The sequence below is a fragment of the Trachinotus anak genome, unplaced genomic scaffold, assembly GCF_046630095.1.
Source record: "Trachinotus anak isolate AG129_WGS33_773 ecotype Australia unplaced genomic scaffold, CSIRO_AGI_Tana_v1 ptg000019l, whole genome shotgun sequence".
NCBI classification, from domain to species: domain Eukaryota; kingdom Metazoa; phylum Chordata; class Actinopteri; order Carangiformes; family Carangidae; genus Trachinotus; species Trachinotus anak.
This window is the reverse complement of record NW_027273870.1, coordinates 26,367,468-26,393,860: the sequence shown is the minus strand read 5'-3', so window position 1 is coordinate 26,393,860 and position 26,393 is coordinate 26,367,468. Positions and strand designations below refer to the sequence as shown.

The 26,393-nt window shown below is 40.7% G+C and overlaps 2 protein-coding genes across 4 annotated transcripts in view; one reads left to right on the top strand and one right to left on the bottom strand.

Annotated features, from left to right (window-relative positions):
- The window catches only part of LOC139636028 (uncharacterized), a 62,094-nt gene extending 60,552 nt beyond the window's left edge, over nucleotides 1–1,542 (bottom strand). Inside the window, exon 1 of the mRNA XM_071503688.1 lies at nucleotides 1,430–1,542. The gene's annotated coding sequence lies outside the window, so the exon portion shown is untranslated. The remainder of the gene's footprint in view (nucleotides 1–1,429) is intronic.
- Nucleotides 1,499–26,375, top strand: grap2b (GRB2 related adaptor protein 2b). 3 transcript variants are annotated; one of them, XM_071503687.1, is made up of 9 exons: nucleotides 1,499–1,634; nucleotides 2,501–2,625; nucleotides 18,788–18,910; nucleotides 19,648–19,735; nucleotides 21,030–21,121; nucleotides 21,454–21,576; nucleotides 24,114–24,276; nucleotides 24,489–24,578; nucleotides 24,751–26,375. In XM_071503687.1, exons 4-9 carry the CDS (start codon nucleotides 19,658–19,660, stop codon nucleotides 24,934–24,936), a joined length of 732 nt encoding a protein of 243 aa, XP_071359788.1. In that variant the 5' UTR covers nucleotides 1,499–1,634; nucleotides 2,501–2,625; nucleotides 18,788–18,910; nucleotides 19,648–19,657; the 3' UTR covers nucleotides 24,937–26,375. The 3 variants fall into 3 exon arrangements, with proteins under 3 accessions (XP_071359788.1, XP_071359786.1, XP_071359787.1); XM_071503685.1 differs by having other exon boundaries at nucleotides 24,486–24,578; nucleotides 24,751–26,358; XM_071503686.1 differs by lacking the exons at nucleotides 1,499–1,634; nucleotides 2,501–2,625 and adding an exon at nucleotides 17,078–17,575 and having other exon boundaries at nucleotides 24,486–24,578; nucleotides 24,751–26,358.
- The last annotated feature ends 18 nt before the right edge of the window (nucleotides 26,376–26,393 follow it).

Here is a 26,393-nt window from a genome sequence, read left to right as displayed (position 1 = left end):
TCGTCATCACCTCCTACCAGCCAGCTCTTCCACTCACCTGCCTGCCCTCTGCTTCAGCCTGCCTCCTATCTCCACCAGCGTAACCATCCCTCTTTATTCCAAAATAAAAGCACCATTCTCATCTATCTGTGCCTGTGTTTGGATCCAAATTTAGCTAAATCTTAACAGTCTGTTTCACTTAAACTGTGGATGAGAGAGGAAAGTGATAAAGAAGAAAAAGAAATAGAGAGAAGAATAAATAACTGAGACAGACTGCTATATTCCAAAAGTGTGGGTGAGTTATTTTAAGTTGGTATGTGTTCAAGACTTTCTCTGACCTTAAACTTCCCCATATAACTAGAAATTATTCACATCTTACAGGTGCAGTATTTAAAGAAGAAATTCCCCCAATGAACTACCACAAAACGGATCCCGCTCAAATTCAGCTTTTCAGTGATATCCACAGGTCTAATAGGAATATCATTCCATAGAGCGTTTATATTTATTGACTATTTAAGACTTTGAAATGCACAGGGGTTCATCCTCGCTCCATGCCCTTCGCTGTAATACATCTCTTCTTTTTCATTATCCCCCCCCTTTTCCCATCGTCACCCTACATCACTCTAATCTCTAATCCCCTCATCAATATGCAGAGAAGGACAGAAATGATAGTTCTTTTAAAAGGACACAGTGAGATACGCAGCCGTAGAGAGACGGAGAAAGAACAGAGAAAAGAAGCCCCGCGGTGATGACAGACATTATATAAATGCAGACAAACAAAAACAATCATTTGTGCAAGCAAGATAAAAAAAAGCAAGCAGAGTGCAACAAGTGTGTCTGTGTTACAGTCAAATGTTAATGTCTCATAAAAAGTATTGCTCATCAAACTATGCTTCAGAGGCGAGACAAAACAAAGGAAGGAAAATAACCAAAGTGCTGCAACACCCTCACACAAATGATCGGTGTTTAACAGAACTGGGCTATGACTTGTAAATCTACATTTATGTGTCACATCAAGCAGCTCTGCAGGTACAAATATACTAAACTAATACATTTTTAAACTTTAAACTATTTTTAAAATCACATTTGTAAGAAGTGGGTTATTTACTTTTTAATGGCTCTAACAAGCCAAACCCAGCTGTCATTAGGCATGAATTCATTTCCCCTGCAGTAGGACAAGCTTGGCTAATACAAGCTTTGGAGCATATTTCTGCATAACAAACTTATTCTGTATAAGCAGTAGCACCAGGCGGATAAAGTAAGCTTGAAGTAAAACAACACCACCCTCTGGAATGTACAGTGGTGTAAAATAAGTCTCACAAAACAGAGAAGCTGCAGCGCTACTTCAAAACTGTCCAGTTGGATTAATGCACTTTTAGGCTGTTTCAGCTAAACATTAGGCTAATCTCAGGTGTAGCTAGGTCGTAGTTCATAGCATTTCCGGACCTACCTGTTGGAACGAATTCCTGGATGAACGATCGCCTGGACTCGTCTACGCTCTGGATTTAACCGAGACACTGTCCGTGGAAGCTGCTGCTGCAAAAAGCGATCCTTCCTGAAAGACGAACATGGAAGCTAAAGCTCGTTTTCCATGTCTGAGAGTTAACTGCCAAGATGATGGAGTTAAACAGCGTTGATGCTCCTGCACTAAAAAGGTAAGACACTCTGTGAATGCCTGAGAGCGGCTGTTTGGTTGTTTTTCCACCATGGGAAATGCACCAGTGTATGATCACAATATCTTTAGTGATTCACAGCTGTGTTTTTTTTTTTTTTTTTATTATCATGACATGCTACACATCAGTGTCTGTCCTGCACACATATGGCTGTATAGGCTATGGTATGGTGCAGGCTGTAAACAATGTGCAACTACTGGATCTATTATTTTTATGAGTCATTATATTAATTATATAAAAATTGCCTCTATACATTGTTAATCATGTATCAGTGTTTTAGTCTCATAAAACCTTTGGGAAAATGTTGTTTGGTTTTATAGATTATATTTACTGAAACTACAGCACTTACAGCCTATACTAGGATGTAACATGCATTTACAACCTAATCATCAAATTTAATGCATCTAAAGCATTTTTATAACATTAATTGTGCTTAGTGCTAATGCAGTTGCAGATAATGTGTCCACACAAACACCTCAGCACTGACTGACTCCTCCACACAACTGGCTGTGTGTCTTTACTACACTTCTAACCTCTGTCCAGCTGTTTGCATTACGTACAGTCTCTGTCATAAAGAAGCAAAAGCTTGAAACTCGCGCCTCCTTCATGCTCTCTATATCTTCCGCTCTCCCTCTGTCTCTCTCTCTCCCTTCTCTCCTCTGTAATGACACTACAGTGCGACCATTAGGTAGATAATTAAATGTGAGACGCATGCATCTCCCTGATGCTCTCCAGGCCCTGATGGTACCATGTTTGTCTATGTGTGTGCGTGTGTGTGTATGTGTGTGTCTGTGTCTATGTGTGTGTGTCTGTTCTTTGTCCATCTGTCTATCTGTGTGTTCCTCCAGAGCCAAGATGCTCTTTCTTGCAGCAGGGGAGAGGACTCCTCGCTGCAGAGAGGAGACAGCACACCAGTGCCTTGGAGCCGATGCAGTGTTTCTGTCCTCTGCATAATCACCACATGGGTTCATGGGTAGGTTGGGACCATATGAAAATTACTAATTGAGGGTTTAAATTTATTTTATTTATTTTTTATTTATCATTGTCAGTCAGCTCCAGAAAAGAAATGTGGAGATAGTAGGTTAATGGTCTTGTTGCAGTACAGATCTTAGTCATATTAAAGACACTTAGGGGGCACTGAAGAGGCATTAAATGTCTTTAAATCGGCCATTTGCATAACATCATTTCACATTTTTAATGTTTCTGCCAGAAGTGTTATTTTGGGCAGAATAATCTCTTGAAACCATCAAGACCTCACAGGACTCTTAAACTTTTGAAAGTCAGTGGGAAGATTTTACAGAGTGATCCCTCTGCAGCTGATGAGTAAGACCACACTGACGAGCCAATACCTGAGGTTTGTTAATATTAGTCTTGTATGTGAGTAATGTCATCTACAGGGCCTCCCCTTAAAGAGCCTGTTCACACAAATTACAAAATAAAAACACACTTTACAACTGACTCTTTACAACAACACAACAAACTTCCAATACCTCAGACCTGCTGCAGTGGAGCACCTGGGTGGGACCTACGTCAGCCCGTAGCTAGTGAGTCTGTGAGGTAACAATCCAAAGGTTCAGATGAAGCACATGTGGGTTGGGAAAAAACAGAGGTTTGAAATCGACTCAGAATACAGAACAAATGTACGAGTTTTGAGCCTTGAGATACAATATAATTTGCGGTTGCATGTGTGTGTGCACTAGGATTTCTGTTAGTGATTCCTTGGGGGAAACTGCACAGCCATTCAAAGTCTGATAAGTGAGTGCTTTGCTGCTTTAGAGCTCAGTTGCTGTTGCTTAGCAGTTATGATAATTTGGTAATGTATCAGTCGGGCAGGTAATCATTTCTCTGATGTCAAGAATGTGCAGTGTTGCCTCTGTGTGTTTATATCTTATATATTTATTGTTGTGGTTTTTATGAGCGAGCTGCATTAGGCTGCTTCTCTCAATGTGACGTCTTATGATTCTGGTTATCTTCTATATATATATATATATATATATATATATATATTATCAAGACACACTCAACTCACTGTGATGCTTAAATGGACACTTGTGTAAAATTTTGCCCACACAGTTAACACCACATGTAGCTTCACAAAGTCCTGCCAACTGCAGACTCATCAACACCTACTGCCTTGGCCTACCTGGACACATGCACACAAACACACACAGAGACTCTCTCAAGCACACACACACACACATACACACACACACTCAAACACACACACCACAGTTAAATGGTGCTTTGCAGTATTGCTGGTGGGCCAAGTGGTGAGGTTGCTCTGCACTCAGCAGCACTGCATTTTTACTGACTGCCAGCCAATAGCTCAGCACTTCTCCCCTGTGTGTGTGTGTGTGTGTGTGTGTGTGTGTGTGTGTGTCTGTGTGTCTGTGTGTCTGTGTGTGTGTGTGTGTGTGTGTGTGTGTGTGTCTGTGTGTGTGTGTGTGTGTGTGTGTCCACTTGCATTCATTTGTCACTTAACACCTGTCAACGTTCACATTATACAGCACATGTGTGAGTTGACAGCCAAGCATCTGCAGGCTGACACATGCATTATTTATCATGCCAGATGTGCAGTGTATTATAAAGATAAAAAAAACAAAACATATATGAGTAGCTGCAGTAGTGTGAACACACAATGCTTCTCTTTGTGCAGTTTGAAGGGGCTGGACCTACTCCAAGGCCTGCTCCCTGGCCATACACGGCTCAGATTAGTGGCCTCTGACTGGGTTGCGGTGGCGGTGAGAGCTGCCTCATCATCCGAGAGCTCCAGGGGAGCTACTGTATAGCAAACTGTCTATCTCTCTATCAGTGAGCGAGGAGACTTATGTGCTTTTTGTCCTTGTGATGATACTATAATGGCCAATTACAATGCGAGCGCAGGGCTTTGGTCTGATTTGCTGAGACATCTTGACAGCTGACTCACAAAACAAGGCCACAGAGCCACATGTTCACTGTGCTATTCTTTCTCCCTTTCTGCTGCACTGGCCGTGTGCTGAGGCTACACCAGCAAATACAGTAGGGTATTGGCAGTAACTTCACTTTGGTTGCAAAGTTAGATTTTTCTATAAATCAAGTCAAGATTCAACATTTTAAAAGTCACTTCTGGGCAGATAACAAAATCTGTCCTTAGTAACTGATACGAAAGCTGACCACACAAAAAATAAGACCTGGAGGGTAACAAAAGATAATTAAATATACTACTAGTCTTTAATATTTTTATTAAATCAGCCCTGTTCTTGATATTTATGGCTGGGCTTTCTTCAGCAGGAGCCATTCATTGTATTTACACTGAATTTCCTATAAAGCAAAACGGGGGGACTAGAGTCACATGACTTGACTGAAGTCAGACTTAAGTCACAAATTTGAGGACTTGAGAGCTGCTAGACCAACACTGATAAAAGACTTGACTTTGACTTGGTATTCATGACTTGAGACTTCATTTAAACTTAAGAGAGATGACTCGAAAGGACTTGACTTTTTTTTCTTTATTAAAAATGATTATTATTTGTTTTTGAAACATGATTGGGGGATTTCTAGTGTGATGGCCACAAACCAGCGATCATGGGGAGGGGCTAAGTCCCAAAAATTTGGGTTGCAGGAGGAAAGAGAACAAAACACAATGAAGGTTCCACATGGAGCTGTATTGTAATAGTAATAACGAGAATGGCACTCAGTAGAACACACACCTCTACCAATGTCAAACAATCCTACACATTAAGGAAAGTGGAAAAAATAATTCTGCATCAAAATCTAGCAGGATCTTCCCTGGCCCTTCCCCCATCCCTCCAGTAAGTTTGATGAAAATCAGTTCATTACTTTTGCTAAAAAAATAAACAGACACAGGTGAAAGCATAAGCTACTTGGTGGAGGAAATGATAATAATAAGTCTAATAATAACAACAGTAGCAGTGGGAGGCTGCAGTCAAGGATCCAGACTCTGCATTGCCACAAAATGTCAAATATCATTAACATTTATAAGGTGTAAGCAGCTGAGCTGCGGCTGATCATCAGAATTTTATATAACTTGACTTGTGACTTGTTTTGCTTGACTTACAGCAGAGACTATTCTCAACAAAATAGTTCCAGACTTGTTTAAGACTTGCAGGTTAAGGCTTGAGACCTGCACATGTGTGGCTTACTCCCACCTCTTCCATACAGTAGCTGTCATCATTAATGTTTGGAGTCTGCCGCTGCTGGTTTTGGTCTCAGTTTCTGAATCGTTCCACCCCTGCTGACCACAGAGCAGCTGGACTGAGCATGTGCGTGCTATGGGCAGTTTACTGATTCCACATTGGAGGATTCTGAGCATGAGTGGAAGCTGTAGATTCATCCCTTTTCGAGTCTTTCTACCTAATTTTTCATTGTTTTTTAAGAGGTAAGTAAAGTAAACCGAGCCTTCAGGCTGCCTCCCTCTTTCCGCAGAATTTCTCTCCTCTTACCTTTTCTAACCTTTTGCTCTCTTTCTTTCAGCTGCCTCGCCCTCTCCTTCTCTCTCCTCTCAGTGCTGTAAATGAGCTGACAGAGAGTCTGAAGTGAACGGACTGAGCTCCAAGCACCAATCTGGTCCCGGCTCAAATGTCATCCACTCTAACACACACACACACACACACACACACACACAAACTTTCTCCTCTCACCCTCCATTCTTCTACCTCTCTCCTCCTCATCTATTCTTTTCTCAACTTTTCACCCCCACACACCTAACTAACCCCCCCCCCCATCCTTCCCTCCCGCTATTCCTCTTTCGTCCTCCTTTCCTCTCTCACCCCTAATATTCTTCCTCTCTTGACATTTAAGAGTCTGCACTCGTCTGCTCTGTAATTTCTTGTCATCTCCGGCAATCTAGCTATCTAAAGGGAGGTTAAGGATGGGGAGTTAAAATAGACAGGACAGGGTCGAGATAAGTAAGGGTGACATTTGCCGGCGCGTTCACAGCTGCTGCAGCGGTCGTAAACCCAGCAGATCTTTTGACAGAGGAGAGCAGTCATTAGATTGCTGCACTTTAAACCAAGACATCAGTGAGCATTTCGCCTCTCCATGACGCTGTCACAGATTTGGGTCCATCGATCACAATAATCAAATAATTGTAGGAGCTTCCTCTCATTCTTGCTAAGTGACTTAATTGTTAATCCCTGTCTAACCTCTTTCGCGTACAGCTGGGTGATGTTTGAAATATTTTTTATACCGGTGCCAATATGATACCAGAGGTTTTTTGCGTTTGGGTTTGATACCTTCCTTAATGCAGCTGTACAACAACCAAGAATAAATAACAAGGTTTCACATCAGATGCAACATTCACTGCCAGCTCCTCAGTTCAAACAGTCTTTGAACTTAAATCAATAAATGTTTGATACCCAGCCACAATCGCAAATTGATGGAAGTTGGTTGTGATAATAAGGGCACTGAAAGAGTCTGTTTAAAGTTCCATCTCCAGACACGTTTTAAACTATGTAAAAATACTCTGCTGTGATTAATATTTTTCTTTAACATGGTTTTCCCACATAAAGAGTGGAAAAAAATGGAAAACTGGGACTGGAAGCACATCAACGCTTACTTCCTCATTGAGAAATTCTTAATCAGGCCTTATGCCCCGCCCACCACCACTGCTTGCTCTTTGTTGACAGGTGAAAGTGCAGGAAGTATCAAGTTGGTTAGACGAGGAAACATCAGAGAGACTCAGCCACATGTTCGAGCCTCAGTCAGATCCAGACTCAGGAGATTGTTGAGTGAGTTTTTAGCATAGTTAGCATCTTTTATTTCTTATTTGTTTATGTTGTTTGTTAGCTTGTAACTGGCAGTGGCTGACAAAGTGTTAGTGGTTCTCTCTGTAAGGACAAGGTTTCAGGTTTATTTAGCCCCACCCCCTCTCCCCACAAGATGACAGGATTGGTTCCGTAGGTTATAAGACGTATGAATCCCTGGCTGTCTGGATCTGTTTTTATGAGAATGGTTCACTGCAGTTCCAGGGTGTAAATATGCAGTCATACCGTTGACTACTTATTTCGCTGATGGTAGGTAATGTATTACATAAAAAACATCATATCAATGTTAAAAAGGTTAAAAACTTAATTTTCATTGGAGGGGGTCTTTAAAAGCTGAAACTACATGTGTCTCCATATCATCAAGGATAAATAAGAAGTGATTTTTATAAACTGACCCTTTAACTGGTAAAAGACACATTCTAAAAATAAGGGAAATAAAACCAGATTTGTGGAAAGGAAAATAGTGAATGAAGACAGATTCAGTTAGAAGTCAGATTAATGACAGACTGTGAGTTCAAATGGAAGTAAAGTTGCATGTATGTAAATCTGTGGCTATACTGAGGTCAATCAGAAAATCCTCAAATCCTCTCTAGAACATACAAAGGAAATATTTCCCCCACAAAAGATTAGTCTTAATAGCTAATTTCACTCTGTAATGTGTAGCAATGTTTCTTGTTTTATTTGCCCATATAGAGATAATAAAGTTTAAAGAGAAGTGTGTTTTGGGGCATCTTTGCCTTCATTAACATATCTCTTAGGATATAACACTCAAAGCATATTGAAGATGGAAAACAATATGTTTGAAATATTTGGATTACTGAAATACACTAGTGCACCAAGCCACAGTCTCAAGTCATGGTTGTGTTATCATACTAAAATGCTGCACATTACCATTTGCAGTTGAAAGACTTGTTAACACAGCACAGTTATCATAACATTTACAGCACTTTTGACAGTAAAAGGGGTGAAAATGAAAATGCTAGACAACGGAGACAAAAATTCAACAGTTGGCTGCTTGGTTTAAAATACACATTTAATTCTACATGTAAATTCAGTATTGCCCTGTATAAAGCACAGTGGTGTTGGGGAGCCGAGTGCTTCTTGGGGTGGGCGTTAGTGCTTTATGATGGGGGGATGCAGGTCCCGTGGGCAGGCCAAGTCCTGCGGATCTACCATCTGGTGCCCCTGGCAAACAATGGCAACCGTGTGACCTGGACTGTACAGACCAACATACAAAACATTACTCGCTGAGCACATAGAGAGAATGGTGATGGATACGGGAGTCGGAGGATCTAAAGAATCATGAGAGCAATGACAGCAATGATGCACATTGATTCATGAAAACAACACAGTGAGCGAATATGACAACAAGACATGAAAAAAGACACGAGAACAGAGAGGACATTCAAAATGATATTGGACTGAAGCACTTATAAGCCTTCAAATTTATTGACGAGGTGATGCTGATGCTGAGCGATGATGCTGATTATTGAGAAATGGAAACTAAAAGCAAATCTGTTAGTGTCTCGATTGTGTTTTTACAGTCTCGTGTTGATTATATCTGACGTCTTTGGATCGCTGAGCAAATAAAAAATATTGAGTCCAGTAGAGAGTGTAAAACCAAACTGGTAGCACTGAATTTCCAATGAGCAGCTAATGGACAGATAGTTTAGCTCAGTGAGAACCCCTTGACCTGTTTATCTGTGGTTTGCTCACAGCATCCATCAAGAGCCACAAGTGACCACACAGTTTGATTGTGTGAGATAGAGTTAGAAAGAGGAGAGATAGAGGGTTCAAAGACCTGTGTGTGTGTGTGTGTGTGACAAAGCAGCACACTGTCACAGCTGGTGGCTGTCAGGTGCTGAGCATCGTGTCCACAGTGTGACATCATTACTCTGTCGAGGATGTGTCTGATGGACAAGCTCGCTTGTGTGTGTCTGTGTGTGTGCGTGCGTGCACATTGTGTTTTGTGTATTGTGTGTACCTCAGTGTTGATTGAGAGTCTCCTCCTTTCAGCTCCAGCAGCTGCATATAGAAGCAGTCAGCAGCGCTCTGCTGACCCCTGCTGACCAGCATCAGTAGTGCCTTCATCAGAATTCACCACATGCACAAAGTATTTGATGTTAATCTTCCTCATATTGAATCCCATTTTGTACAATGCACATCCCACTTATATCAGAATATAAAATTATCTCTCTGCCATCAGCTTCTTTCTATCTAGATGTCCTTGTCTATGATTGGCAGAGACTTAATGAGGGAAATCAGAACTTTTTACCTCCAGGTATATGATGTGAATACAGTCATATTTTGTACATCCGGCTTGTGTGCACTTTCATCTAAATTGCCTCATGCCTTGGCTAGAGTATAGATTTCCATCATAACCTTCCTTGCTGTACGTGCAATATGTCTGTATCTGTCTCCATCACCCTACTACACCCATTTAAAAAAAAAGCAAAAAAAAAAAAAAAAAAAACAGGACTGAGTTGAAGCTGTAATAATCAACTTTAGCTCTTAGCATTTGAATGTGGAAGTGAAAGAAAACACAATTTTTTTAAAAAAGGATATCATTGCCTCAGAATTGGGTAATATAATGTCAGTAGGGAGTTCCCTGGGCACTTCTGTGTCATTCATTTCTTCAGCTCAGTATCTGATGGAGGTTGGGGTGGTCAAATGGTTCGACCAATCATCGGAGTCTAACCTTTTTCTGCATGATGGCCTCTCCCTTTGCTTTTGACAGCAGGAGGAATTTTCATTTGGGCAAATAAAGTGAGTGTAGTTGTCACAGACTGTGGAAAATGGGAACCCATAAACGCTGTGCGTATAGTGGCTGTATCTGTTTAGAAAAATCCGCAATGACTCTTCATTTTCATCTTTTTCATTAGAGCCTTTGAAGAAAAGACTTGCTTGGTTTGACCCCCGTATGTCAGGATCAGACTTACACATTGTTTTTGCTTTCTGATTCGGTCACTGTGTCTGATTAGGTGATTGTTAAGTCAAACATTCTTGCTGTGACTTAGCCAACTTGACAGACTTAACCCTTGTTTTATGAGTTTTTTTTATTTTTTATTTCCTAGTGGTACATTTTGCAGTGGCAACTATAAACCCCCTTAAACCTCCTATAAAGGCTGTGGTCTGTGACTGCAGTCTGGGTTGTATTCCTGTATTTTTTTGCTTATGTTTGCCACACTTTCGCTGCTTTGCACCAGTGTTTTTTCGATGTCTCCCTTTCTTTTCATGTTTGTAATATAGCTACTCTTTCCCATTCCCTTTGATCACAATCTCGAAGCCAACTTCCTATCCATGTGGAAATACACCTGTGGTTGTATTTGACAGTGAGGACCAGCTTGTTTGAGCTTCTTCTGGCTGACACTCTGGCAGTAAATGCTGAGTGATTTGAACAGTGCAAAGTGACTCTTAATAAATCCTAATCTGTCAAGCATGTGTTGCCTGATTGGTAGAAAGCTCAGTGACATGTTTACTTTATGAGAGAGTGACATCAACAATTACACAAAAGTGTTTCTTTGCACTCAAGAGCAAGAAACTCGTTAGCCTTCCTCTCATCCTATTTTTTTTCACAGCCTCCCTCTGTCACTCCAATTTTCTGTTTCCAGCCTCTCTCTCTCTCTCTCTCTCTCTCTCTCTCTCTCTCTCTCTCTCTATCCCCCTCCCTCCCACTGTATAAACCAGAAGCCGCTCTAACAAGTGTTCAAACCACCCGAACAAACAATTGGCACACAGTCCGGTCAAACAGATGGTGATTTGTACAGGTTAAGTGGCTCTGCACACAGGCCAAAAAGCAAACCTCTGATGAAAAGGTGCAGCTGTTCTCTGCTGACATGGAGTGAAGAGTAAAACTGACAGAAGAGAGATGAGGAACTGACAGAGTCGATTTCAGAGAGAGAACAGTGAGGAGTGTGAGAGACCGCAGAAGACAGAGATTATTCTAGTCTGGTGGATATTCATTCAGATGCAAATTAAATAAGCACTTAACGGATAAGGCTGGCAATATTCTATATTCTTCCATAGCTGGCGGATCCAATTAAACAAGCAAAACCAACAATGAATTGATTCTACTAACTACAGTATTGCCTGTGTATTCAAAGACTGATTTAACTTATTCCTCTGTGCCAGACAGCTCCATTATTGTCCAGAAACTATTAAAGACACATCACTGATCCACACTGTTGCGCTGGGGGACGTGTTCCTTCATTACCAAGAACACTGCAGTTTACTTTGAATCAATCCCACATACACCATCCTGCTGCCTATAAATACTCATTTGTGTTGCAAATGTGTTAATGATACCAGGGATGTTGATTCTCATGTTTTTCACATGGAATCGAGTGATTCCAGATTGAGTAAACACAAAGAGAATAAATCTGCTGTATTAAGACATAAAAGTAAAAGATGAAATACTTCCATGAGAGCAGAACATAAACCCCACATTTGTGGAGCTTGTTTACCAGTCTTACACTCACACACTCGCCCGTCGGGCTCTTGGAGGCGGTCGAAATGATGTTTTTGAGCTCCCCATCATCTGTGACGCCGACAGTTCTTGGCTGCTTGACAGGCAATTCAATGTTTCTGCGGTCCTTCTATAACTCCTCTAGGCTGAACTGGGCTCTCTAAACATTTCAAGGGTTGAGGGTTTAGACTAATTGATAGAACTATAAACAGACTTGACGCCATGTGAAGGCTGTAAAACAACCCACTATGGAGCCCTCTGCATTTACAAAGAAGGTCTGACTGTTTTTTTCTCTTTCTTTTGGACACCACCAAAATTCAATGTGGTAATATGTCCAGTAATTAAGTCATCCTCCTCCTAAAATCTTTATTTTTGTTGGTTTTTATTTTCCTGTGATATTCAGGATCACGTCTAGCACACGATGAAACCAGAAAAATGTACTCAACTCAACCTAACTTCAACGAGTCATACAGCACATGACAGACTGAGCAATACAATGTTTTAGTGTGAGATTGACGGTCCAATCTCCACACACCACTGCCCTCAGTGACACCTCTGTGTGTGTGTGTATGTGTGTGTGTGTGTGTGTGTGTGTGTGTGTTTGTACATTGACATTTTCTTCTATATATAAGTCTTTTGTCTGTGCAGTGCCTGTATTCCTTCATCCCTTCATCTCCACCTCCACCCACTCTGACCCAGTCTGTGTGTCATCCAGACGAGATGAATATGCATGGTATTAAAATGAGGGTCATTTCAGCACTGTTTGCAGTCGTGGGACACACATGGGAGCCGTTGTCATGATGAGGAGCATTTTCTGTGGACTGACCCATAAAGTGAACTGACGTACACATATTTAACATTTTTAAGTAAATTTTGCCGAAAGCTGTGAAATTGAAAGGACAAAATGAGACCTTCAATACATCATCATCAACATTTGATTTCTATCTGACAATCTGAATTTTAGTTCAATTACTCAAGGGAGGGTCAAGTTACTCACATAACATTACTGTTAAGAAGAAAATGCAATGAGTTGACCCACCTCGACAAAACCTCTTCAAATATTCCGGCACCTTCCTAAACTCCTTATCCACTTTAGTGGTGATGGACTGTTTCTGTGGTGTCACCCCACCCTGCAGCCCAGACACAGCCACTCATTTCAAAGCCGTTTAAACCCACAGTCACCATCACTGATATGCGGTATGATGCATTGATATGAGCCGGTGATGTATGAGTCCAGTGAATGAAGGTGAGGTATGGACTCTCATTGGCAGAGACAGAGAGGCTCTTATCTATCATTATGTCCAGAACAAGGCCAGAACACTGAGTGGCAAGGGGGACCTACTAATACATGGTATTTCATTGATTCTTGAGGCACTGGCAATGATTTCCAGCTCCTCCTGGGGAATCCCGAGGCGTTCCCAGGCCAGATGAGATATATAATCTCACCAGCATGTTCTGGGTCTCCCCTGGGGCCTCCTACCAGTTGGACATGCCCAAAAGGTGAACTCCAAAGGTATGAGCCAAGGAGTCATCGTAACTGGATGCCCAAACCACCTCAACTGGCCCCTTGCGATGTGAAGGAGCAGCAGCTCTGTTCTGAGCTCCCCCTGGCTGTCAGAGCTCCTAACCTTCTCTCTAATGCTGAGACCAGCCACCCTGGACAGGGAACTAATTTAAGCCGCTTGTATTGTGATCTCATTCTTTCGGTCACTACCCAAAGTTCAGGACCAGAGGTAAGGGTTGGACAAAGATTAATTTCCAGTCCAGCTCCTTCTTCACCTAAAGGGTCCAGTACAATGTCATCTTTACTGCTGACACTGCACCAATCTGTCAGTCAATCTCCCTCTCCATCCAACCCTCACTAGAGAACAAGAAGAGAGCAATCCACTGTAGAAGCATAGATCAAAACCCTATGGAAACATGTACTGAAGAAGGCACATTATTCTAGGGCTAAACTTAAATATTGTCAGTTGAGTCATAACTCAAATCTTAACACAAAGACATAAAACACATATTGATATCATTCAGTGTGATTTTCATTTCCTGAGGATGTCCATTTCCTGAGCATGTTCATTGAAAATAAATGTACATACATCTATTTCTACCCTCCAGAACTTCCCTGAGAATCATCACATTTTTAAGTTTTCTTAAGTATAAGATTAATCCAACAGATCCAGCTGTCTGGACAGCCATCAGTGCACAAACAAAAAAATAACCACAGCTAATTCTGTATATTGTTCTATCAGATGAGCCAAACATTGGGCTTTGGCAATTACCTGGTTAAAAAAAAAAAAAAAAAAAAAAAAAGGAAAGTAGCCAGACAAGCAGCTCTTCCTGTAGATAAAATATGAGGACACCACTCTGGATGGGTTTTAAATTACAGGAAGAACAGTTTGTCAAAAAATAGCAGGTAATTGCGGCTGTAATTATCACTGGGGTGGAGGTGAAAAAAATTACTTATATTCATGCTATCGTTGGGCTAAAATCAGTGACCTGCAAAGATAATGTCAAAATCACCCCACCTCCCTGAGAGAGATAAATCCAGTCCAGATGGAGCTTTACAGCTTTTTTCAAGCTTTTTTACTGATGCTCTGTAGACCAGACTGCACCGCAGCCTCAACAGCATCCGCATGAATAGACCTGCATTTTTTAGCAAGAACAATTTAAACACTGATTTGTTTTCCTGGATAAGGAAAAGTGGATACATGAAAAACATTAATTACCATACCTCTTCGCATTATTTATTTTTTCTAATGCATAATTTTACAAAGCTGATGAGGAGCTGTGACATTTCTGAGGACCTAACAGTTCAGTGTGGAAGAATTACTTAATGTAACAGGGATTGCATAGTTTAATGATTTATCAGTAAAAGCCAAATAAAGGGCCCAATATTTTATTTATCTGCTTTCATCTAGGCCCACTGGTCATCCAAATGAACATCTGGTTTATTGATAAAAGGAAGAATTCGGTTTGACTTAAGGACTTATGATGTTCAGATTGTATTGACTGTTTAGATTTCAAACCTCTACTTAGAGATCATGCTTTTGCCTGTGGATTGCAGGTGTTTTCGTACTGGGGACAGTGCTGTCAGATTTATGAATGTTAGAAGGGATTTTGTAGTTCTGAGATTGTTGGTCTTGGTGTTTCCAATTCCTGGCGGGATATATATATTTTTTTGTTTTATTAGGTTTTCCGAGAGCCATTCTGTCGAAGAAATCTTTTCCTTTCTTCTTCACTTCCTTTTGTTCCCTCTGCCCCCTCAGACTTGGACAGAGGTTTGGGAGAAGGGGGACGGGCAGAGTTACATGAGGTAAACAGAATGAAATGTGATGTTTGCTCGCAGAATATTTATCATGCATCTCCGTCTCTCTGTCGCTGAACACATTGGTCCTGTCTCTCCCTCTTCCATCTGCACTCACTCTCCCTGTAGAGTTTGAAGACCCTCGACACTTAAAAGATGCGACTGTCAATGTCGCAGAGTTAACGCACACACACACGTGCGTGTAGTCACCCACACGGGCCCGAGTTAATGGGCCCGTTAATGCAGAATGGCAGCTCTGCATTGAGCCATATACGAGTCCTTTCCACCTGTTTAAACGGAGTTTTATGAGCCCTGTCATGAAGCTAGATGGGATATTTCACGGGCTCAGGCCATTAAACACAGTCAATAGCGTGTCACACACACAGACAAAAACACACAGATGACAATAATTTGTATAGTTACACCTGTACCTATTTTGTTTTTCCTGATGCAGCATAATAGGCTGCATAACAATAGATGCACGTACAGCTGTAGGTCACCTTGGCAACAGCCATCAAGAGGTTAATGATTCTTTTGGCATTGTAAAAAAAAAAAAAAAAAAGCAAAAAAAAAAAAAGCACAATAACCCACACACATAAACATCTATGAGGGTACATGGAGTCCATTCATCAAGCTTCTCATGATGGGAATGCTGATTGCTTGGACCCTGCATCGCCTTTTTTCTTTTTTTTCCTTTCTTTTTTTTTTTCCAAATCACATTTGCTTTTCAGCCAAGTCGATGATCAAATCCCCAGCGAACACCACACAGGGATCTGAGCAATGATGGCAGACTGACTACTGAGACTGACTGTGAATATCAGAGGGAGAGACAGACACAGAGTGTTGGTGGTGTCAGGATTTGCTTGTGTTTCCCTCCGGCTGCATCTCTGCATCCTAACACCTTCTGTTTTCTGTCCCGCACTCTTTCTTTCTAATCTGTTCTTTATGATTCCTTTTCTTAGCTGACTTTGGCCCCACCTCAACGCCCCCGTCTGTCTTTTTGCCACATTTCTTTTACAGAGCACCGTACCTCCTCCCTCTTACCTACATTACTCCGTCTTACCTCCTTCCCCCTACAGACATATTCTATATTTCTGTTCCTGATAATTCACTTGAGAGTACAGGTGTGGTCACACTCAGACTGTTTTCTACTGTATGACACACAGTGGGAACATGTTCTTTGTCGCATTGTCTGAATTTAAATAAGCACATGTGAGCCAAAAGTCACATGGACTAACAAGTGGCTTATACTTTGGTGATAGTGGTTTGGAAACCTGGAGGGTTAGAAGCTCTGGCACAGGAGGAATCAAAATTTAACATTTAATGTGCAGTGAAAAATATATCAGAGTAAGAATCCAGTATTGGTATTAAGAAGTTCTGCACACTGATTTGCGACATGGCCCACAATGACCTAATGCATCTAGAGATTTAAGAAGCATGTCAGATCTCAAAATACGCCCATTTAGTCTAACCCAGTGTTTTAGGCATGATAACGGCACGGCCATAAGGATGTAATGTGGGTCTGATTGTCAGTCCACCACTCCACCACTGAAAAACCTCAACAACCTCTGGCTGGATGGCCGTGACATTTGGTGCAGATGTATCCATGGTGCATGATCTCCTTACTTTTCATATACTGCCACCATGTGGTTCATGTGGGGTTTTGAATTAAATGTCTGAGCAACTGTTGCTATGAAATTTGGTACATGGACTCATTCATTCCCTGGGATTCATGCAATTCCCATCAGCCTCATCTGTACTTTGTGTTTATTGCTAAATAGCAAAGATTCCAGGGGACATACTCTTTTTTTGTTTTAATGATCTTTTCTAGTATTACTAAGGGCTGATTTAACAACATCTCTCTCTTTGGTTTTATGTTATAGTTACTTCATATTATATTTATAAAGCCTCGCTAGTTGTGAACTTTAAGTTTATGTTATTTCTTTAGTGTTCACCTGGGGGAGGAAGCTATTGCACATGCTGGAAGTGGCTTTGCTGCAGTTATATCACCTCCCAGAGGGCAGATGAGCAAGCAGATCAGTCTGTGGACAGGGTGAGAGGAGTCCCTCACAGTGCTGGTAGCTTTCTGCAGGCATCTCTCCTGGCAAATGTCCCAAACAGATGAGAGGCACTCTGATGATTCTCTCTGGTCAGGACACCTGGGGGTGGTTGGTAACCTTGCTTGCGTCACCTTTCCTAGGAAATATATCCTTTTCTGAGTTCTTCAGCAAGTTTGTTTGACTTCAAAGACCAGAAGAAGTTGTTGGTGATGTCATGTTGAGTCACAAGACTCAGAATGTGATCTGCAGGGGGCCCAGCACACTCTCTGTGTTCAGTGTGATGATAGTGGGAAGAGTTGCTGTCTACAGGGACTTTAAACATCCTTCCACAGGTATAGATGACTACACTTGTTTCTCAATCTACTGTGGGTCTACAGTGAGATTTTGTCATAGTGTCACATTTTCACAGGTAGATGCTGTTGATATGCAAACAGTAGAAGCTCCACCCAGACAAACAACCTGAGCAAACCATAACAGAAAAGTCACCTTCTGAAGAAGGCAATCTCTCTTTGTTGACAGGAATTCAACTTCCTGTTTCTTGCAACACTGAGCTGAAGTGGACTGATAAAAAAGATATTATTCCAGCGCTTGTGATGCTTTCTTGGCATGTTTGATTCAGAAAGTGAAGTTAATTCCCTGTTTCATAAAATTTGCTAAACTATACAGCAGTATTAGCAGGGCTGCGTCAGGGGGCGCCATCATTTTTTTACATTGCAAATCTTTTGGTTCAGCAAATAAAACCCATAGCTTTAAAATTCCCACCAACCTGTTTGACCATGGAGTAGTTAACTAGCGACTCAGTTTTGATCACTTAATAGTTAAGTGCTTTGTCAGCACAAGATGTTTTAAGCTCAGATACTTTAAGCTCAATGCTAACATTAGCATGTTGGTATTTTTTCTTAAGTATACAGCTCCATATAATAAATACAACTATTAGAAGTCGAATGTGCTAAAATGCCCATTGGTATTTTATGCATGTTAGCAGCTATTAGATGCTACATGTTGATGTTTAACACTTTAGTACTTTTGCTGTGATGTTATACTCTTGTACTGATGGAGTGTTCTTACCCTGTGGTATTATATTTTTATCATATATATATATATATATATATATATATATATATATATATATATATGAAGTTTACAGTAAAATAATGTTGATGCTTAGTATGTGATATTTAGCATGTTAAGCTATTGTTAGCTTTCTGATGGAAATCTATAGTATAGGCTACCTAATACTGAGAATTTAGTCATTAATGTTGTAATTTGTAAAACAGATAAATGAGTCATGACTCAACTATGTTCTAAGTTGCTTTTTTTTTAAACTTTTTTTGAGAGTTTTTTTTTTGGCATAGTATTTTGTCTTTATATATTAAAAGACATAGCTGCTAGTTATTTCAGACTCAAATATTGAGTATTTGTATCCATTCAGATGCGCAGTGCATGTAAGTTTTAATCTTTTTTGTGTATCTTTACACCTGTGTGTGTGTGTGTGTGTGTGTGTGTGTGTGTGTGTGTGCACATGTGACTGTGCAACCGGTCAGTAGCGACAGACAGTGTGTTTCAGGAGCAGCTGCAGTCTGACTGTGCTTCCTGTGAGCCGGCAGCAAGACTTTGCTGCTTCTCTTTGTACGGGCTCAGTGCTGCACGGAGAACAACCACACATGGTGAGTAACAGTGTTTCTCTCTCTCTGCAATGAGGCACAAACGGTAACAGATTGTCATTTTGAATTATGCTTTGTTGGCCTGCTGCTTTCTGAGTTGTCAATAAGAACTTTCCCTCATAGTGCAATGAAGGAACTGTACTAACACACTAGATCCAATTGCACTTCCCATGAAATAGGCCAGAGTCCAGGTGAAGCTTGTGATAGCTTATTGATTTCTTCTGACAAATCCATTTCTATCATGTGCGCAAAAGAAAAAGATGAGAGACAGGTTAAATGACTTTTTGTGGCATGTTTGGCCTCCTAATATCAGGAATATATGTTCTTATGGATAAGACAGATAACAGAAAATATTTGTTACACCAGTGTCAGCCATAGGACACCTTTAAATGTGCTGATTTTTATATCTACCCAAAATGCATCACAGTCAAAATGCACATAGACATCTAAGTTAAGCATACTATTTATAACTACTGTTCATTCTGGTCTCTAAAGCCTATATTTCGTCATGTAGTTAGGTTCTGCATCACATTCAAACACTATTTTTATATGTAACTTAGACCGCTTAAAAAAAACATTTCCCACCAAATTCAACTGTTTGACTGCCACTGTTCTGCATGAGATTCGCGGTTAATTGGCTGCAATATACGGCAAGTAGAACTACAAATATACTTTCAAATTTTCTATTTGTAAACTCACATGTATGACACCTTCATGCTATTTTTTCCACTTTCTTTTAGGTCCTTTATCATGGAGGCTGTAGCCAAGTACGACTTTGAAGCTACAGCTGATGAAGAACTCAGCTTCAGAAAGGGAGAACAATTGAAGGTAAGGAACAGACACGCAAACACCTCACACATTTGCTGTACAACACACAACAACACACACAGGCCAAACACGCCATCAGCTTATCCATAGTTCCTGCTTTGTGTTTCAGCAACCTTGTGCACACATTACAAGTTATGAATGGCCCTCGATATGAAAACATATTCAAATGTGGACTGTGTATATAGTGCCGAGCAGTGTTTTCATGTACATCAGGGTCACCTAGTTGATTGGATATTCAATACATTGATACAGCAGGAGCAATCATTTGTATCATTGTATACTTGTGGAAGCTGGTTATGAAAATGTGTTACGAAACTGCATCCTGCTGCTCAAATTCTAGTTTAGTTCCTATTTACACAGAATAGTTGTTGCAATCTTTATGTCCCTTTAGGCTTAAAAAAATAGCAAAGGCAAGAAGACCACATGGCTAAAGTTTAAGTTCAGTAACAATACTGAAGTAAACACTGAAAACTATATTCACTCCTGGTTGAGTTTATTTATTTATTTTTTTGACAGATTGACTTTTTTCATTTTAAAAAACTCACTTCTAAACCATCGATTCATGATCTTGCTCAAGAAGTTTCAGACTTCCTCTTAAGTTACAGTGATGTTTATAGACCTGATCCTCTGGTCTTAATCAGTAGTGAAATCAGACTCTATTGTGATGTATCAATACGAACAATCACAAAGGTTTTAGTGCAAAAATTACTTAAATGCCAGTGTGTTTATTCCTGGTGTGGAAAAGCTTGGAGAAGATTACTACTAATAGCAATAATTATCTGTGTTGTCTGTTCAATTCACAGTTGGGTTTTTTCAGCAGTAACAATTAGGCAATTTTGTGGCTGGATAAGGTAATTTTAGTCATAGTCATTGGAAAAAGTTACATAGAAACGGATCAGTTGAGTAACCAGAAGTGCCACCACCCCTATAGATTAGATCAGAATCATTAGTGTGAGAGTTCTGGATAAGTTCACTTTGCAGCAACAAATGCAGACCACCATGGCTGGTTATCTTGTATATTAGGTCAGCATGATGGCGCAAAATGTGCTGAATCAGTCTGCACTGAGCTTGGTAGACAGATGAAGTATGGGCCAGGGAAGACCCCATTACAGTTTGGGGCAGATCTGGATCATTTACTATAAATTAGAGTACCCTTCTAGTGTACTTATGCACTGATTTCATTTCTGTTGCACATCCAAATCAGTGTCATGGGAAAATAAAGTTGTTAAGTAGTATTCTTGACTAATCGATTACAAGTGAGCGTCTCTCATGTTATTGTGTCCCACTCTGTCAGATTCTGCAGACCACTGGGAACTGGTACAAAGCAGAACACAATGGAGCTGAGGGGTTTGTACCCAAAAACTTCATCAACCTTCACCTACCCAGGTAAAAACACTCACACAAAGCCAAAGAGAAAAGTAGAGCGGAACAGACTGACACTTACTGTTTTTAAAATCATACAGCAGAGCAGAAAGAGGTCGTCGTATCGTGACAGGAAACATTGCACAGTTACATGAGAAAACCATTCTAATTCTAAAATTAAGCAAGTTATTTGAGATTGAGACAGTGGTAAAACAGTCATCACATGATACACGAGTGGTCATTTGGCAGATACTGTATACTGAGAAGGCTGTATCTCTGCATTTATGTTTGAACTGCTGATAATTTCCCTCACTTCACCCGCTGTTGTTTTCTGCCTCCCCCCTCCATGACTCCAGCTGGTACCAGGAAGATGCCAGCCGCAGTGACGCCGAGGAGAGGCTGATGTCACAACCTGTGGGGACCTTTCTCATACGAGGCAGCCAAAGTGCAGCCCTGGGGGACTTCTCTATCTCTGTCAGGTGCACTTTGTGTGTGTGTGTCTGTGTGTTCGTGTAGAGCTACAGTAGCTGCCATAGGGCCAAGAGCCAGGGTAGACCCTGGACACTAGTCGATCACAGGGCTGACGTATACTCACATATATACATATATCCCCCGCTCCAGTGGGGAGACCTGTGGTCAAACTACCCCCGGCCCCCTCCCCATCTCTGACCGCCCCTGACAGTGAGAGAGGAGACATTGGCTCTATTTACTTGTAAAATGATCACTTAGAGAGAAAGAAAGAGAAGAAGTAGAAGCTCATTCACGTCCGCTGGAATGCAGTTAGCAAGGAGGGGTGCCCAACATCACACATGGGGGGGCAATACTGGTAACTCTCCTCTTCTGAAGGTAGTTAGATTTATCGCTGGGTGGTTTTTTGAAAAAAGTCAGTATAGAGCTCTTGAGTTGGTAAATCTGGCGTCAAAGGCTCTAAGTTGGCAGCACTGCGTGTTTGCACTACATTATTTTGAAAGAGGAAGGACCACCACTCAGCCGGCCGCCCGGCGGCATAACCTTATCTCTCAGTAACACGGCATTCGACTGACCACTGGTGTAACTCCATCTCCTACTCAACTCAATCACCCAGTCAGTCAGTTACTATTTGAGTTTAGAGGGTTGACCCCGCTGTCACAATCCAGCCAAAAATTCATCCATTTCAAAGTTTAAAACAAGGATTGATCATGGCTCGTTCTAGGCTAAACTGATGCCACAGTGAGAGAAATCTTGGTCAAGATGAACATCAAATGCATCAAACACAAAACAAAGCAAAAAGGTATAGGAAAAGTGAAAACAATGGACAATCTTAAAGGTTATATTTCCATAAGATTTCTCAAATCTTAGACTTTAGAGAAAAGGGGTTCATTGCAGTGTAGGTTTCCTTTGACTACTCCAGCTTCCTCCCACAGTCCGTGTAGCTGGGAGGTGGGGGTGGGCGGTGGGGGTCACCAGGGCACCATACCAGCTAGAACCGCCACTGGACGTCGCCGTTTTTAAAGTCAGGGTTTTAGCAGCAGCAGCTTGGAAATGGCTTGGAAGTGACTGCTGGTTAACATGTTGTCTTAATGGGCTGCGTTTCAGTCACTACAACAATAAACAGAAAAACATGTAAATGAGATGGGCTTTATTGTGAATCCAGCTGTGTTAAAACACAGTGTGTGTGAACACAGAGAGGAGGAGAGAAGCAAACAGATAGATGGCTGAAACTAGGCAGAATGCAAATATCCTACGACATGGTCCAGCCACATACTGTTTTAAACCTGGTCGTGTTTGTATATTTAACTACCTGACCACAACACTTCCTCCTGCAGACACACTTTCTGTCTGAGAACCTTGCGACAGTGCTTGCAACAGTGTAACACTGACGGTGACGTGTTGTGGCTGAAGCTGTAGCCTCACATCGCATGAATTCACTGATCTTGGCTGAAATGATGCATTTAAAAGCTTCCAGACTCAAAACATCCCTGTTCAGTGGTTATGGGTAACACCACAATGAGTGTTAGACAGACTGATCCACACAAATGTTTGATGTTTTGTTACAAGCAAGACATAAAAACTCTTTGGAGACCACAGACAATGCTCAATTTCAACTCTGATTGGCTGGAAAGCGTGGATTAATTTTTAGTACCAGTTTAATCAGACTCCTATGACCGAGGAGTTTCTTTGCAGTTCCAAATGAATGCACCAGAATCAAACTATAGCTAAAGACAGCAAGAGTGAAGCTTAAAAGATCTTGGTGTCAACAACAACAAATATAAATAGCTGCTCAGCCAGAAGCAGGAAAATTTAATTTCAAACATGTTTTACATTTGCGAGAATCAGGACATTCAAATCAAATCAACAGTAAGAGGAGGAATGTGACCAGCCTTTCATTGCAAATAAAGAGATTTGGGTTACATTAAGTCAGTTAAGTCAGTTAATGTAAGAGTGAGGGAGTGAGAGAAAGAGAGAGGGAGAGACAGCGAGGGCACAGTGTCTGTGTGTGTGACAGAGATGAGAGAAAGACGCAGCCTGAGTGTGAGGGAGCCAGAGAACTTTCCTAACATTGTCTCTGCAGGAAAGATCAGCAGAGCTGTTCTGGGGGCTCAGGAAGTACGTTTTATGATTTTTGAAACAGAAACACAAGATCAGAATTAGTGCAAATTGACAACTGATATATTTTTTTATTTGATTGCATATGGCATTTTGTTGGCAACTGGTGTTAACCACTGGCTCATCATTAACATCACAGACTGTTCAACCTTTCTGCTTATAAGTCTTACTTCCTTTACTAAGATGGACAGTGTTGAGGCAATATGGCAGACCCATGCACTATATTTTATAATAAATCCTTCATGTAGCACTTTCTCTTCCCTTTTTATTAATATTTTTACATCCTGCTTCTTTTCTGGCTGGTGGTAAGAATGTGTCTGTCTGTTCAATAACAAAAAAAAGATGGAGAGATTGTTAAATAATTTGTTAGAGATTTTCCAAAATTAGAATTTATTAACATTGTACTGGGTCTTATTTTACTGTCTTGTAGAAATGAAACAGATGTCCAGCACTTCAAGGTGCTGCAGGATGAGAGAGGCATGTACCATGTGTGGTCAGAAAAGTTCCCTTCTCTCAACCAGCTGGTGGAATATTATAAAAAGAACTCTGTCTCCAAACAAAGTCCGATTTTTCTGAAGGAGACACGACAACAGGTAGGAAATGAAAACCTAAAGTAAGCCAAACTAGAAGTTTACAGACTCCTGGCGGTGTAAGGAGACTAAATGACCTGTAGTGCAGTGTTAAACTGATGTTTGGTCCTAGAATTATTTTGCATTAAAATGTATTTTTGAGTATGATCCTTTGAATACACTGAGGACAAATAAAGTTAAAATATACTGTAAAGATGTTCATGTCCCAACAGCAGAGGGGAAGCTCAGACAATCTCCCATCTCTCCCTGCTTCTCGTCCCGCTGCTCCACTGCTTGACCGCCAACACGCACCTGCACCCCAACAGGTACTCAACAATACGGTGTGTATGTGCTGTGAGATGAAAAGAAATGATCTGAAACTTCTTGCAGCTGTAATATTGAGCTGAAAAAGTGAATTTGGATCAACCTTCAAAAAGGTCACTGGCGCTTGTCTGTCTGTCTGTCTGTCTCATCTTGGACGTCCTCCTCTGTGTCCAGCACAAAGCCTCCTCCAACCTGAGGGTCAGAGCCGTGTACAGTTTCCACGCTGAAGAGAGAGACGAGCTGGAGTTCAACGTCGGTGATATCATCGAGGTCCTGGAGCGTCCTGACAAGGTCTGGTGGAGGGGCCAGCTGGGGGGCAAGACAGGCCTGTTCCCCTCCAACTACACCAATCCCATCTGAGAGGAGCCCAATAAAAAAAGACACGTGTAAAATCAGCGTAACGTTTGCTTACACTTGTAACTTAACCCTAAATCTGCATTAAGTCACAAATCTAATAGCGGCAAAAGGCTCAGTGTTGTGTGACAGAAAGAATCTGATGTCTTCCTTAAAAAAAGACAGCAAACCTGTTGGTATAGGTGAACACACATTCTGTTTCCCATCACTGCAGACACACTGTTGTTTGTGTCCCGTTAAAGAAATATATAACTGGCTGCTTGCAAAACAGTTTTCAGGATTTCTTAATATTTATGTAATATATACATATATATATATATATATATATATAAGAGAATAGTCCTAAATATGAGGATTTTGATTCCAATATATATGAAAAAGCGTCTGTCAGTCTGCTTTCACCAAGCGACTGACAACAAAAAATAATCAAACCAACTCCATGGTCATTTACTGTCTCAGTTAGACTGTAACACAACCGTCCTTTATTCCACAGAATTTGGTCTGAATGACATAAAATGTAACTTACAACACACAAGATGTGAACGTAATAGCAATAACATTTATTTTCAAAATGTTTTATTTTTAATAAAAAAACACTGACAAGCACCATGATGGAAAATTGACTTCATATTTTTTAATCAGGGAAAATATTTGATATTACATTAGCATTACATTGTTACATATTACATTATGAATATCTGCATTTAAAATACCTCACTTAACATCAGTGGTTCCATAAACTGACTCAGCAACACTCCTACCACAACATGATACAACAGTAAGTTACAATATTATTGTAATTTAGGAAGGTTGTAGCTCATTGCTCAGCCTCCATTGAACAAAAGTGTCAACACACACACACACACACACACACACACACCACAATAATTTATACCCTCAAAAACTAGTAATGTAAAGTTACATTTCAAGATTGAAGATACCAGAGTGTAACAGTAACAGAACAGGGAAGAAAGTCATAAAGTGAAGCAGATTGAACCTTGGATTCCTCATAAACTCCATGTGGATCTTGTTTGACCTACATATACATTTGCTCTTTGCTCAGTTTATTATCTGGACTTATTTTTGGAACATCAACAAAGGATAACTTGGGCGAGAGCGAGAAACTCTTTGCAGCCCAGCCTTTCCACGGAACCGGCCCCTCAGCCAGCAAACGCCTGCTGCATTCAAGTTCCGTCTGTAAATTTGTAATTCTGATTGTAAATCCTAAATCCCAAGTCCGTTTTTAAAAAAAAATGATTTGAGAGGTCGTCTAATGGTACTGAGATGAATGAGCTGCAAGAATAAAATTCAAAAGTGTCAGAATTAAGAAAATGCGAGATAGTTTTTTATTGATATTTTATTAAAAAATGAAAAATGTGATGAGAAATGAGAAAATAACACTAATTTGTATTCAGTGTATTTGATGTTAAACAACAGAAAAGCATGATCTTATTTACTGACTG

Bases quoted from the DNA above. Each gene is read 5' to 3' on its own strand.
- grap2b (XM_071503685.1), top strand. From the start codon at position 19,658: ATGGAGGCTGTAGCCAAGTACGACTTTGAAGCTACAGCTGATGAAGAA. The intron at 19,736-21,029 runs GTAAGGAACAGA...CCACTCTGTCAG, and splicing joins GAAAGGGAGAACAATTGAAG to ATTCTGCAGACCACTGGGAA. The intron at 24,277-24,485 runs GTAGGAAATGAA...ATGTCCCAACAG, and splicing joins TGAAGGAGACACGACAACAG to CAGAGGGGAAGCTCAGACAA.